The sequence below is a fragment of the Lutra lutra genome, chromosome 6 (genome assembly GCF_902655055.1).
Source record: "Lutra lutra chromosome 6, mLutLut1.2, whole genome shotgun sequence".
Taxonomy (NCBI): domain Eukaryota; kingdom Metazoa; phylum Chordata; class Mammalia; order Carnivora; family Mustelidae; genus Lutra; species Lutra lutra.
In genome coordinates, this window is record NC_062283.1 from 146,390,512 (window position 1) to 146,405,205 (window position 14,694).

Here is a 14,694-nt window from a genome sequence, read left to right on the forward strand (position 1 = left end):
TAAGGTGTTACGCTGCAGGGGGGCCTCTTTCTAGAAGAAAGCTACGTTCTGGTGAAATATTAATGGTGCTTCTGATGTCATTTGATTTCCTTAAGCAGAATGTGTACCGGCAGATGTTGTTAGAGCATCTTATCTATTTGTTCTTAGCAATTCCAGCTGCTGATGCTTTATTTTAACTCGGGGCAGGCTGAAGTAGCCAGTGGTGGGTGTTCTGAGGTAGTACTTTCTAGAGTTGAGTCAGAGGGAGGCATCTAGGACGGGGTTTGGCTCAGAACTTATAGCGTAGGCTGTTGTTCACCATGCTGCCTCAGCAGCTGGGCAAGTGAAGCTGTGTTTAAGAACGTTTAAAGATTGTATTGTAGAAAGAGCGAGAGAGCTCGTGGGCACAAGGTGGGGGGAGGGGCAGAGGCAGAGGGAGAGGAGCTCAGGCAGACTCCTCCTTGAGCACGGGTTCGATCCCGCGGCCCTGAGATCATGACCTGAGCCGAAACCAGGAGTCGGATGCTTCACTGAGCCACCCGGGTGCCCCTAAGTTTAAGAACTTTGAAAAAGAAGTAGCTGGTGTGACAAGTGTGTGGGGGAACTCGTAGGGGCCACCTCTCAGGTGACGAGGCTGGGGAGTGGTTGCCGCTCGTTGTTCCCACCATGAGTCTGTAACGTGGTAACCTGGGGTGAGAGGAGGCCTGTGGTACAGCGCGGCCGGGAGTAGGTTCCAGCACCCGGGGCCAGGCGTGCCTGCTCTTCTAGCCCTTTGCCCAGGGGATGTGACGGGTCTGCTAGGGCAGGCATGGTGGTGCCAGTCCTGGTTTTGATCCTGTTCTCTCTGAGCAGGTCTTCTCACTCAGAAGCTGACGTATGAGAATGGTTTGTTGAAGATGAACTACACTGGGGGGGACACTTGCCATAAGGTGTACCAGCGCTCCACAACCATCTTCTTCTACTGTGACCGGAGCACCCAGAGGGTGAGTGGACTCCCAGCTGCCGGGTGGCCGCCCGGCCAGGTACAGCTTTCCCACGCTCCCGGCCCTCGGTCCGCTCTGGAGTTTCAGACTCCCCCGGGTAGCTGAGTTTAGATGCCTCAGTTACAGAAGGTGCGTCGGGACCCTGGTCAGCTTGTGTGGCCCTTCGTGACCACCCTTTCCCGTGTTTGCTCCCGAGATCCGAAGTGTGAGGAGCAAACTGGAGCGTCCCCTCTAACACGTCTCTCCCCTTTCAGCCAGTGTTTCTCAGGGAGACTTCAGACTGCTCCTACCTGTTCGAGTGGCGGACACAGTACGCCTGTGCCCCTTTCGACCTGACCGAGTGCTCCTTCAAGTGAGTGGACTCGTCTGTTGACTCTTCCGCACGTCGGAGGAACTTGGGCCAGCTTTGGTGTTTGGGGGACAGGAGGTTAGCTTAGGTGGTTTCTCTAAGCCTTCATCCCTTCCTAGTCAGATGAGCACTGGGACTAGGTGAACTTCCAAATCCTTCACAGCTTCGGGTCAGGGATTATTTTGGGTTAAGATCCACACCGGGAGGTGATTGCAGTTGGGACAGAAAACCTCGTGTGATTCCCAGGTGTAAGTGCAGCGGAGTGACCAGGACATCACCTGGCCTCCACTCCACCCTCGCACGCTGCTTGTGTCTGGGGGCACAACAGTGAAGAAGGTGTGGAGAGGATGAGGGGCTGGGTGGTGTGGGAGATGCGGTCCCCAGACATAGGTTTTCAGGGGCGGTCGGTGGCTCTTTTGGTCTCGGGTCACCTGTGGTTCCTGGAATTGGGTGGTTTTGGGTGTTCTTGAGGTAAGAGAGAGGGCTTTACGGTGTATGACTCCCAACAAGAGTTGTCTTTGGAACTGTCACAAAATAGGCACGTTGTATCCCATCCCTGGAGGTTTTGTCTGTGGTTCTGAGCGGTTAAGGGACATGCTGCCTCTTCTGCTGTGTGATGACCTGAAAGGGATCGCAGGGGTGTCACATTCAGTCCTGGGGAAAGTAGAGTCACTTCCGTGTTTTCCTTCCTTCCTGTTCTGTTTGGTTGCGTTCTCTCCTTTTGTTTAGGTAAAATAATTATTCTTTGGGTTTCAGTAACGTATGGTAAAGCGCACATTCGGGAATCTGTATTTAGTGACATTGGATTGTCATTTGTTTTGAGATGTTTCCTTTTCCAACAAAATGCCTCGTCAGCGTTTCCTTGTGAAACCAATTCATTTCTCATTTCTAGCGGGTATGAACGACCTCCGAGTGGAAAGCCCTGATTGGCTTAGCCATTCTTACTGCCCTTTGAGGCTGTCTTCCGTTTTCTGAGATTTGTGTACAAAGAGTCTTTTTTTATATTTTTGTACATAAAGCTTTTCCTATCATGTTTTTTATGCTCCATTTTTAAAAGAATTAATGAAGTCAAAAATGGAATAATCAGAACGGAAGCTTACACATGCACATTGTAATAATAAATTCATGGAAGTACAGAAATGTATACAGTGAGGTCACCTGGTCGGTAAGTTTTTCTCTGACCACGCCATCTAAAATCTCAACCTCCCCCCAACCACCCAGCCCCAGACTTTTTTCCTCTTCAGCTTTAATTGCCCTCTGACATACTCTGTACTAAAAAAACTTGTATCCTGTTTCTCCTGGTAATTTCTGTGAATTGCATAAGATGGGTGATTTGTATCTTTTTGGGTCAATATAACACCCTCAGCTTAGCACATATGTTTTGAACCAGTGGGTGCTTTCTGGTCTCCTCTTCCTGCTGGGACCTCGTGGGGTGGCGTCTGTGGTTGCGCCTCTGCTCCAGCTGGACCTGATGCCCCCGGGGACAGACGCTTGTCTTGCTCCCCGTTAACACTGCACCTGCTGTGGGGTTGGCTCTGAGGAACGGTTGTGTGTGGGGTGTGTACAGTAGTGAACTTCAGCCTGAGCAGACAGTCCGCACCAGTGCACCTGCACTCCTGTGGCTGCGGTTGCCTTGGGGCTGGATGGCAGGTGGCTGTCGCTGAGAGTGCTCTGAGCTGGGAGCGCTCTGTGGGGTACGCTGTTCGCCCTGAGCACAGGGAGTACTTCCTTTGCAGGCTTCATCTTTGCCCTTCTTTGGATTAATACACGACTTTGCTGAGCCGAGTTGTGAAGTTTCCTGAGCTCAGGTTCTGATTCTGACGGAAGGTGGTGGGCAAGGTCCAGTCTGAAGTTCTGTCCCTGGTGGGACCTGAGGCCCAGGATGTCAGGCCCAGCCTGCACCTCAAATATCAAGCCTTTCCAGTGCTCGGTGTCTACCCGGAGTACCCGGTGAGCCTAACCGCAGTGTTCTCTTCCCTCCAGAGATGGGGCTGGTAACACCTTCGACCTCTCGTCCCTGGCAAGGTACAGTGACAACTGGGAAGCCGTCACAAGGACAGGAGCCACCGAGCACTACCTCATCAACGTTTGCAAGTCTCTGTCTCCCCAGGCTGGCTCCGGTGAGAGAGGACTCCTGGTGGGCATATGGCTTGTGGTCAGACTGGGGGCAGATCGAGCAAGAACAGGGTTCTGTGAAGGAGCTTTGGCCACGAGGTGACAGGAGGAAGTAATTATTTAAGGGTCTCAGAACTGATCCCTGGGATGGTCTAGCAGAAGTCCTTGTTGGGGGGAAAAAAAAAGTCCTTGTTGAAGGCTCTGTTGGGAACATAGTAATGTTGTTTGAGCATGAGTTGGAGGCGGGTGGTGGGAATCATGGTGGCAGGTGACTCTTAGCAGGGTAGGAGGAGACACAGGGAGTGAAAGAGATTGAGCGTGTGCCTGTGTTTAGGGAGAGTGATGTGGGTGGGTGAGCCTTTTCACTTGAGGGAGTGGCCCGCTTCCCCTCACTTTCTGTGTCAGGCAGATCAGTGGCAGCGTGGTTCCTAATCCATGAGGTGTGACTGGTTTTTTATGCAGGGCAGATAGCACAGACGTTTTAGGGACTGGGAGATCCGCAGAGTTCTCAGTAACTCTTAAAGATGGTCCTTGAATGTGGGCCATTTGAAATGTCCGGTTGGCTTATCTAGGTATTTTAGCTTCAACACACTGGGGATTCAGAAATAATTCAGGCTGTGAAATCTTGGATTCTCCCCATACCCCGTGCCTACCCCCTTCTGTCTGAAGTAAAACAGCATTTAACTGAGAAGTCCTGTGGCACCTTTGTCATCTTACGTGGAAGAAGCAGCAGATACCAAGTGTTACCGCACGTCTGATGTTACTTACAGATAAATTGCAGACTGGAAAATCAGCAAAGGTAACGACCGTGTCTCCTCTCACAGAGCCGTGCCCTCCAGAAGCGGCCGCGTGTCTCCTGAGCGGCTCCAAGCCTGTGAACCTTGGCAGGGTGAGTGAGGGGCCACAGTGGAGAGATGGTGCCACCGTCCTGAAATACGTCGATGGCGACCTGTGTCCAGACCAGATTCGGAAGAAGTCAACCACCATCCGCTTCACCTGTAGCGAGAGTCAAGTGGTAAGTGACACAGTTTTCTGAGCCCCCAGTGCGGCAGCTCTGGGCCTGAACGGATCCCAGGGCCCGTGAGATGGCCTGACTTCCCCTGGGGTGTGAGTGGAGGGTGCAGTGCTTGGGGCGCCCTGCTGGACAGTGGGTGACGGCCGTGTTGCCTCAGCCCTGTGGCTCGTGGGCACCTACCTCTCTTTGCTGACTCCTGGGGTGTCTGACTTGGAGTTCTAGTCTCAGAATTAGTGGATTCTCCTTGAAGTTTGGTCCCCGGAAGGCCCCCCACGGCTGTAGAGCAAACTGCTATTTGACAGTGCCCTTTGCCTTTACGGATGCAGCTTGGGAGAAGCCGAAGGTGAGACAGACTGGGTTCAGGGCTGCTCTGTACTTCCTAGCTTGCTTACTTAGCTCTGCTGAGCTGTTCACACGTGAGTAACATGAGCTGTTCCGTCTCGCCAAATCGTCGTGAGTTTAGAGAGAAGACAGAGGGGCTGGGCATCACAGCTGGTGCACGGCTGGGGTGCGGTAAATGGGGGCCGGGCTCATTTCCGTGGTCCATGCCTCTCTCTAAGGGGTTGCTGTGTGTGAAGTTAAGCAGGTGTGGGACTGAATGAATGGTTTCTCTAGACTGTTATTTCCCACAGGAACATCTCCACACGTGAGATGAAGGTGAAGCCCCACGTGCTATTCAAAATTAGGGTTGTAGCTAATTTTTGGAATAAGGTCAAGCCGGACCAGCCCACTCAGTGTTCTAGGATGGAGGGCCCACTGGCTCCAGCTGTGTTTGGCCAGCAGTGGCAGGAGGAGCTCTGGGGTCTGCCCTCTGACAGGAGCAGCAGCTGGGGCTTCCTCCTCGGGGAGCTGTACAGAGGCTTAGCCTAGATGGGAGCCACTGGGGACTGGACTCCTGGGCCCCGATGGACCTTTTTAGCTCCGTAACTGGCAGAGGCTTGTGGCAGAGGAAGAAGGAGTTGATGGACGTGTGGGAAGAGACATGAGAGTGGTGTGTGAGGGGCTCTGCTGGTGGGTGGCCCAGGAGGCTGGGCTGCAGAGTGGGCTGTGGCCTCATGGCTAAGCTGCTACAGGTTTATCTGGAAAGGAGTGTACTCTCTGCATCGGTCTTAGCAGCTCTGTTGTGGACAGGAGGCTTGGGGAAATACAGAGGGGCCTTCGCCAGTGCAAGTGGGGGATGAGTAGAGGAAATGATAAGTTCTCTGGCTGGGGCTCGTGGTTTAGTCTATAATAACGGATTTAGTTCCTTTGCATTTCTAGTGTTATCAGCTATGTGCTCCTTCCTGACTCACCAGAGCCTTCGAGCCTGCTTCCTCATCCTGTCCCCTGCCTGCCTTCCCTAGCTGTAGCTGTAGGAGAATCTCCGTGTTTTCCTAAGTGGATTTCTGGCTCTGAGTCTGTCTCACCTTGCGTGTGTGAAGGCCCCAGTGCAATCCCAGGAAGATCTTGACCTTTTGCTTTTCTCAGTCTGCCCTCGGTCCATAAAGACCCTGACCAAAATTCAGTGTGGTGCTGCAGAGAAGCTCTTAACTTGATGTAAGCTGACGTGTCGTAGAAATTGTGCCATGTTGGCAGTGCTCTGTCCTTTGCTTGTAGAACTCCAGGCCCATGTTCATCAGTGCGGTGGAAGACTGCGAGTATACCTTCTCCTGGCCCACACCGGCTGCCTGTCCTGTGAGGAGCAACGTGCACGACAACTGCCAAGTCACCAACCCCGCCACAGGTGAGGGGTGCTGCCAGTCACCAACCCCGCCACACTGACGGATGCCACCAGTCACCAACCCCCCCCCCCACAGTGAGGGACACTATTAGTCACCACCCCCCCTACACACACACAGTGAGCAACACTGCCAGTCACCCACCCCAATAGTGAGGGACATTGCCGGTCACCAGTGCCTGATAGCGAGTCATCAGTGCCCATAGTGAGGGACCTAACATGAAGCTGGGGAGCAGGACACCCTTGGGCAGTAGCATTCTGTGCACGTGTGTGCACGTTGGCCACTTGTCTTGGCTCTACCCAGTTGTGTTTACCTGGACTTCTTTGGTGGGGAAGACACTGATCTGCCTCCCTGCGAGCCTTGCTGTCTCGAACTCCTGCTTCCGAGGGTGCCGGTCCCAGCAGCTGAGGCTTGCAGAGTTGCCTGGAGTTAGTGTCTGTGTTAACCTTCCAGTGGTCGTGTGGGGGCAGCTGGGAGACTGTGACTGTGTGGCTGTGCTGGGGACCCAGCAGGCTGCAGCTGGCAGCCCTTGGCCATGGGAGGGATGCCGTCAGGCCCCCCTGAATCCCACAATCCTAGTGGCTGCTGTGGCCCAGCCCCAAGGACACTCAGAGGCACTGTTGCCTGAGGAGAGATGAGCTATCCTATAAACTTGGAGACCGCAGCCTCATGGTACAGACTAGTGGGCTAGGAGCCTTTTTAAGGCCCGGTCAGTGAACAAGGCAAGTGGGGGACTCCCAGCAGGAGTCACAAGTCCCGAGAGCCAGCATGGTCCACGTGTGAGCGTGCTGGCATCACCGTGTATCCTCCTGGCCCCCCTTTCAGGACATCTGTTTGACCTGAACTCTTTAAGTGGCAGAGCGGGACACACGGCCGCTTACAGTGAGAAGGGGCTCGTGTTCATCAGCGTCTGTGACGACAATGAAAACTGCTCCCCCGGTGTGGGTAAGTGCTTTGGCTTCCTGCCTGTCGCCTGGCTCTCCCGTCCCCAGGGCTGTCCCCAGCCCCCACGTTCCTGTGGCGAAAGAGAGGAGTGGATCTGAAGACTGATCACCTTCCCTGCTGTAACACTCTGCGCACGCGGCGGAGGCACGGGACACGTGATGGAGTAGTAGACGCAGGACGCCTGCGGGAACCATGCTGGGTGCTCAGAGTGACGAGCGTTAGCTCTGGGTTTGCAGATAGCTGGTCGTCGGAGTCCGTGACTATGTTTCCCTCTCCCTCCATGTTCGTGCAGGGGCCTGCTTTGGGCAGACCAGGATCAGTGTGGGCAAGGCGAACAAGAGGCTGACCTACGTGGATCAGGTCTTACAGCTGGTGTATGAGGGCGGGTCCCCCTGTCCCTCCAAGTCCGGTCTGACCTACAAGAGCGTGATCAGCTTCGTGTGCAGGCCCGAGGTGGGGCCCACCAACAGGCCCATGCTCATCTCTCTGGACAAGCAGACGTGCACACTCTTCTTTTCCTGGCACACGCCTCTGGCCTGCGAGCAGGTGGTGAGTCTGGGGCCCGTGTGATCTCTGAGAAGTGCCTTCCTGACGCCTGGGTACCCACAGCCCAGGTGGGCCCTGCTCCCTCCACTGGCTTTCCTGTAGTTCACTGTCCCCCGCCGCTCCCCTCCGGAGGGCAGCCCGCACCGCTCAGCCGCCCGCGGTGGTCCCAGCAATGAGAAGGTGGGCCTGCCCATGCGTGGGGGAATGTTGATGTTTTTTGTGCTGCTTTTGTGCTACTGTTAAATTCCTGGGGTGATTTCGAGGTGGTGAGGAGTGTTCTTGTGAACTCCAGTGAGGTCCTCCCTGTCTGACAGACGGAGTGCTCTGTGAGGAACGGAAGCTCCATTATCGACCTGTCCCCGCTCATCCACCGCACGGGGGGCTACGAGGCATATGACGAGAGTGAGGATGACACCTCTGACACCGGCCCTGACTTCTACATCAACGTCTGCCAGCCGCTGAACCCGATGCACGGGGTGCCTTGTCCTGCCGGCGCAGCTGTGTGCAAGGTTCCCGTCGACGGTCCCCCCATAGTAAGTATGGGAAGCGTGAGGCAGAAACGAGTTTTGCAGGATTTTCAACAATTGTCATGTTGTGTTTCTTGTTTTCAGTGGAGGGTTACTTAAGCAGAAAGGAGGGTGCAAGGGTCTGGGACTGTGTCCTGGGTCCAGTTGGGGAAGATGAACGTAGGGATTTGTGCCGCGAGCCATCGGCTGATGATGGCAGCCTGAGGGTCTCCTCGTAGTGGAAGGAACCGCGAACACGTGTGAGTAGCTAGACTTCTGGTATCATGTTAGGATTCTCAAGGTTGACCCTGATCAGGAAACTTTTCTGTAAAATGGCAAGAAAGAGCACCGATAACTTGATTTCTTTCTTTGAAATGTATGTCTTGGGTACAGAAGGGTTGCCCCTCCTGAGCACATTGGCAAATGGGTCCTCCTGGGGTGCGAGCAGATCTACTGAGTGCTGGAGGCTCTGCCTCCTAGCACTTTGCAGTACAGCTTTGGCTCTTTGAAACTTGTCTTCATGTTTTATCACATCCCTGCTGTGCTTTATTATTTGAGCTGCATCTTAAAAGGGTCTGTTTTTTTCTTTTTAAGATTTTATTTATTTATTTGACAGAGATCACAAGTAGGCAGAGAGGCAGGCAGAGAGGAGGGGGGAAGCAGGCTCCCTGCTGAGCAGAGAGCTCGATGCGGGGCTCGATCCCAGGACCCTGAGATCATGACCTGAGCCGAAGGCAGAGGCTTAACCCACTGAGCCACCCAGGCATCCCAAAGGATATATCTGTAGGCTTTACACAGTCCTGTCATAAGGTCTGGAAATGCCCTTTTTTTTTCTTTAAAGGTTTTATTAGAAAGTGTGTGCGTGTGCGTGTGTGTGTACGTGAGTTGGGGGAGGGACAGTGGGAGAGGGAGAAGCAGGCTCCCCGCTGAGCAGAGAGTCTGACTTGGGGCCCAATCCCAGGACCCTGGGATCTTGACCTGAGCCGAAGGCAGACACTTAATTGACTGAGCCACCCAGGCGCCCCTGGAGATGTCCTTTTTTTTTTTTTTTTTAAAGATTTTTTTTTTTTATTTATTTATTTGACAGAGAGAGATCACAAGTAGACGGAGAGGCAGGCAGAGAGAGAGAGAGAGGGAAGCAGGCTTCCTGCTGAGCAGAGAGCCCGATGTGGGACTCGATCCCAGGACCCTGAGATCATGACCTGAGCCGAAGGCAGCGACTTAACCCACTGAGCCACCCAGGCGCCCCTGGAGATGTCCTTTTAAAAATGGGCATTATCTGCAGCGTCAGTGGGGAGAGGTGCTGGGAATGGGTGGGGAAATTGATGGTGATAGGAGTCTCACAGAGTCCTACCTCCATGAGGAGCCGAGGGCCTGCATGTACCCACATTTTGTAGGAAGCATTTCAGTGCCGTCCTCTCTGACCACCCAGCTTGGGACCTCGATATGAGTCTTTTCTGAGAGGTTGGATCTGCTGTATTTTCTTGCCTGCCTGTCCTTTTTCAGATCTTAGAAACGATAGCCAGTTCCCTACTTGGAGCAGGCATCGTGTCATTGTGGCCTGAACACACCCCACGGTGATGGACGAGAGCCCCACGGCTCACTTTCCCGCTCATCACCCACACACACACCACTTCTGGCCATTCCTCTTTCCTTCATTCTTGGGTTTATTTGCTCAGAAATATTTACTGAGCAGCTGGAAGATGCTGTGCTGAGCAGTAAAAGATCATGGGAAGCAAGCCTTTGCCCTCCCAAGGAGGTACCGAGGGGCAGTGCCAAGGAAACTGAGGAATCCCGGGGCAGTGCTGGGCATGAGGAGGCGAGCCGGTGTGGGGGGCAGATCCTTGGGCCCCTGTGGCGCACCATCGCGTAATAAGAGACCACGCAGCATTCTTGAGACACCTGGAGAGAGAAGATCCTGCTGCCTGGTGTCTTCGAAAATTGACCATGGTTGAAAATAGAATCCTATGTGGGATCCTATGTGGAATCCTATGTGGGATCGAAACTGATGACTGCTGACGAACTGAACTTTCTGAGTAGCGGCTTTTATTGTCAAGACTTGTCAAATCAGTTGCTGTTAACCTAGTTTCTTTAGATGCTGCTCATTTTCAAAACACATGAGGTACTCACTTTGCAGTTCTGTATTAGCCTGGGTCACCGTGCCAAGGAGCAATTTCCTGAAATGCTGTTTGCTTTTTCTTTGTTTAGGATATTGGCCGAGTCACGGGACCCCCAATACTCAACCCCATAGCTAATGAAGTTTACTTGAATTTTGAAAGTAGTACTCCTTGCTTGGCGGACAAGCATTTCAACTACACCTCACTGATTGCATTCCACTGTCGGAGAGGCGTGAGCATGGTAAGTGTGCGCCGCTCACAGTCTGGGGGCTGAGGCCTGGGTTAGCGAGCCACAGCTGCAGGCCCAGAAAGCTTTGGAATTAAGGATGCCCGTATCGAACACGGATGCAGTCGTGTGGTACGTCAGTGGGGTGCTGAGTAATTTAAAACCATTAATTTTTTTAAAAATATTTTATGTGAGAGAGATTATGAGAGAGAGCGTGCACACAAGTTGGGGAGGGACAAGTGGGGAGGGGGAGAAGCAGGCATCCGCTGAGCGGGGAGCCCATGAGGAGTTTGATCTCTGGACCCTGGGATCATGACTTGAAACAAAGGCAGACACTTAACCGACCCAGTCACCGGGGTGCCCCAGAACCATTAATTTAACAATGAGTGAGCCCACACTGAATTAATGGGGCAGACTTTTCATAGCGAGGCTCGCTGGGATTTGAAAACATGAAACACTTGAGCATAGGAGTGGTACTCAGGGTCTGCCAACGTACAGAAATGTCAGCTTTCTTTTTCCTTTTTAAAAACTATAGCATTAGTGATATACTCTTACTGGGAACTCAGACTTTTGGCAGCTCTCGTCGTTCAGGATACGACCCAAGATTTAGAATTTAGCCAACAAAAGAAGGCCTCTTGGGAATCAAAATAGCTCTAAAAAAACTGCGTGTGTTCCTTCTAAGGAGGTTATCGACTTCTGTTTTACATGCATTTAAAAATAACACAGTTTCCATCACGAGTACCATTCTATTACACAGAGTTTCTGCATACGTTTTCTCTTGCTTTCTCTCTGTGAACAGGAGATAAATGGTAGGTTGTGGTCCCCATGTCACAGGGGCTCAGCCTCTGGGTGTCCCCGTTGACTCACACGGCCCCGCAGTGGCCGCTGGGACCCCACCTTCTCTGGTGGTGAGCTCTTTGCCCCAGGCAGCCCAGCTTCCCGGCGCGGAGTCGGTGCTTCTGAAATTCAGAACACGCTGAGAACTTAGTCCTCTGACGCGAATGCATGGAGGCGGCTTAGGGTGTGTGTCCCACCTGATAAGAATATTCCCGCATTCTGCTGCAGAAATGTGAATGTGCATGATTATAGGACTGTGTGTGTGTGTGAGGGTGTGTTAGAGAGAGAGAAGAGGGATAGGAATATGTAGCTCGAATTGCCTCTTGAAATCCTGAAGACGATGAGCTATAAGGCTTATCTGGCCCTAGAAGCTCTGGTAGCAGATTTTGGTTCTGGAATGTGTCCTGTGAATTCCTTAAGCGGACTTTCTGGTTTCTTGGCCTGTAGCAGGTTTGTCAGGCAAAGGGAGCTCTGGCTGTGACCGTGGTGGGAAGGGAGGGGGAGGAAGAAGACCATCACTGCCTGGGGCCTCCCTATCTGGTGGCTTACCCCACATCAGGGCCCTCGGATGTGTCCCTGTTCACAGACTGTCTGCTGGCCGTCAGGATAATCCTGAGTTACCGGGGTGCAGAGCTGTGATCAGTGAACCCCTTTTATCTCTGTCCGTGTGTCTGCGTGTGTTCCAGGCAGCTGTGAGCACACACCATAAGCCAGGGGCTTCCTCTGTAGAAGGGCTGCCCCGCTCTGCAGGACTTCATTCTTCACACAGGATTCTTCTGAGGATCCCCTGTCCCGAGGGGCGCTGGCTGTCTTGCCCTCCCACATGGAGAACGCCTAACGACTGAGCTCGAATCCTAACCGCGCGTGGTTGGTGGGGCACGGGGTGGGCGCCGGTTCTCAGAATGAGCGTGTTCATGGGCTGTCAGATACAAGGCATCTTACATGAAATTTGTGCTCAAGTTTGGAAAGATCTTAAAGAGATTTGTTCCCCTTTCGGTTTTATTTTGAGCGGGAGTATTTTTCCACTGAAGTTTATAGAAAAACCGATTCTCAACAACAGCTAAAAATGAAATTCCTGACCAGCCGCCCCGTCTGTTTTTGTGGCTATTGCTGGGCGAGGGAGAGCACAAACACAAACACAGTGACGCAGACTCCATGGCCTGGGTGCAGTCTGGCCACGTGGTGTGCCCTCCGTGGAGGTCCTTGGTTTGTAGCAGTGGGGGAGACGCTGCCAGCGAGCAGAGCAGAGCGGTCGCCCCCCACTCTGTGGTGGCCGGGTCTCGCTGTCACATCCTGCTGGATCAGGACGGTTAAGGAGCCGGCAGTGTGGAGGACACGGAGACTCTCTCTCTAAGTGTAGGCCCCCTGGAGGTCGTGGGGGGACTCTTGGAGGTCATGGGGGGGGGCTCCAGCTGTGTGGGCAGGACACCTGGCTATGCTGGTATAGCCTCCTGGAGGGGGGCCACTGCGGGTCACCCAGAGCACCTGGTCTCTTTCTGGTGCCAGCTGGGAGAGGAGAGCTGTGTGAGGATGCTGGACTTGACCCACGTGGGTTTTCTTTCAAACAGGGAGCTCCCATGCTGCTGAGGACCAGTGACTGTGACTTTGTGTTTGGGTGGGAGACCCCGCTGGTCTGTCCCGACGAAGTGAAGGTGGACGGCTGCTCCCTGACGGACGAGCAGCTACGTTACAGCTTTAACCTGTCCAGCCTCTCCAAAAGCACGTTCAAGGTAACCCCGCTCAGCTAGAGCTCTTGCTGGTCTCGGGACACGGCCGCCCGATTCTTTGTGTTGTAGGGGGTGGGCGCCTGTGACCACTGAAGCACAGTACATGGAGGGGCAGTGGGCTTCGCCCCGCCCTGGACACCCAGGATCAGCTTGTGATCAGTTTGTGATCTAGAATCTACAGATTCTAGACTGTGCAGCAGATAAGGCCCAACTAGCGCTGGAGTCGTGTCCCATGGCTCAGAGGTTTGCTCCTTAGGGCTTTGTAAGGGTTAAATGATGCAGTGGAGGTCAGGAGGCTGCTTGGGGACGTGCATGTGACCGTGTACCTCATGGGGGCAGGGCCAGGTCTGGTACATCCAGCAGAGGCTGTGAGTCACACTCTCTATCTCCTGCCAACTTGGCTGGAAGATGCAGATGCAGCTCTTTGTTGAGCTCGGAGGGAACGGTGGATGGAGGGAGCTCGGACTTCCCCTCACCTGAGATGCAGCTGGGGGGGCTTATCTATCTGGCTTGTGTGTCATGGACTGTTTGTGGTATCGGTGAGGCCCTGGGCATCTTGAGTTACTGGTGTTGGAGGCTCCTTCGCCTTGGGGCCTGTGATCGAGATGTTACTGGGTTATGCACCTTGGACCATGCCCACCAGACGCCGGCACCTCCTGGGGTATGGTAGCTAGTGAGTAGTGAGCCCCAATGCTCGTGCCCTGGCTCCTGTGATGGAGAGCTCGCACAGGTGTGACAGGTGTGCAGGTGTGAGCAGAGGGTGGGGCCAGCGCGGAAGGCACGCTGTGCTAATGGAAGGTATGCTGTGTCTGCTCTCTGGTCATCAGCTCGGTCCTCAGCACCCCCGTGTTAACAGGTGGGGAGCCTGGGCTGAGGCCTGGCTGTCAAGCCCAGCCAGCAGTGTGTGCTGCGGCTGCTAGGGGCTGGGAGGACGAAGAAGGCTGGGCTTGTGGGCGGACGGAGGTGCAGATCCTTCCAGTGGCCAGAGGGAAATGCCTCAACGGTGGGTAAGGCAATGCCCTCTGGAGGAAGGTCAGGATTGGAGAGCAGGAAGGGCACCCCGAGACACCCGTGCACAGCCCCGAGGCGGCCCCTGCTTTCCTGCAGGGACGCACCTCCCTGCAGTGATGGCTCTCCTCCATGGCGAGACCTACTGACACCTGCGCGTGCTGTTGTCTGTCCAGGTGACTCGAGACTCACGCACCTATAGCATCGGGGTGTGCACTGCGGCGGCAGGCCTGGATGAAGGAGGCTGTAAGGACGGAGGTGTCTGCCTGCTTTCCGGAAGCAAGGGGGCATCTTTTGGACGGTTGGCATCCATGAGGCTGGATTACAGGCACCAGGATGAAGCTGTCATCTTAAGTTATGCCAATGGAGATAATTGTCCTCCAGGTAAATCTTGGGAACAAGATGCGTTTTATGTTCCCGGTGAGTGTGGTGTTAGACCCGGCCACAGGAGGAAACGGAGGCATGGAGATGTGGGTGCCATGAATGCGGACGCCGGGCTTGGACCCCGCAGCGTTCCGTCCACGCAGCCCTGAGTGTGTGTTCGGGCCTCGACACGTCCAGGCCTGTGAGCTGCTAGTCACATTGTGACACGGGCCGGCGTCTTGATGTTGGCTTAGGGTGGT

The 14,694-nt window shown here is 54.0% G+C and overlaps 1 protein-coding gene across 1 annotated transcript in view; it reads left to right on the forward strand.

Annotated features, from left to right (window-relative positions):
- IGF2R (insulin like growth factor 2 receptor) overlaps nucleotides 1–14,694 on the forward strand; it is a 96,718-nt gene that overhangs the window by 67,247 nt on the left and 14,777 nt on the right. Inside the window, exons 28-38 of the mRNA XM_047735205.1 lie at nucleotides 832–962; nucleotides 1,217–1,314; nucleotides 3,295–3,431; nucleotides 4,251–4,441; nucleotides 6,038–6,164; nucleotides 6,985–7,104; nucleotides 7,397–7,653; nucleotides 7,965–8,183; nucleotides 10,365–10,514; nucleotides 12,905–13,066; nucleotides 14,248–14,455. Coding sequence (XP_047591161.1) covers nucleotides 832–962; nucleotides 1,217–1,314; nucleotides 3,295–3,431; nucleotides 4,251–4,441; nucleotides 6,038–6,164; nucleotides 6,985–7,104; nucleotides 7,397–7,653; nucleotides 7,965–8,183; nucleotides 10,365–10,514; nucleotides 12,905–13,066; nucleotides 14,248–14,455 — 1,800 coding nt within the window. The remainder of the gene's footprint in view (nucleotides 1–831; nucleotides 963–1,216; nucleotides 1,315–3,294; nucleotides 3,432–4,250; nucleotides 4,442–6,037; nucleotides 6,165–6,984; nucleotides 7,105–7,396; nucleotides 7,654–7,964; nucleotides 8,184–10,364; nucleotides 10,515–12,904; nucleotides 13,067–14,247; nucleotides 14,456–14,694) is intronic.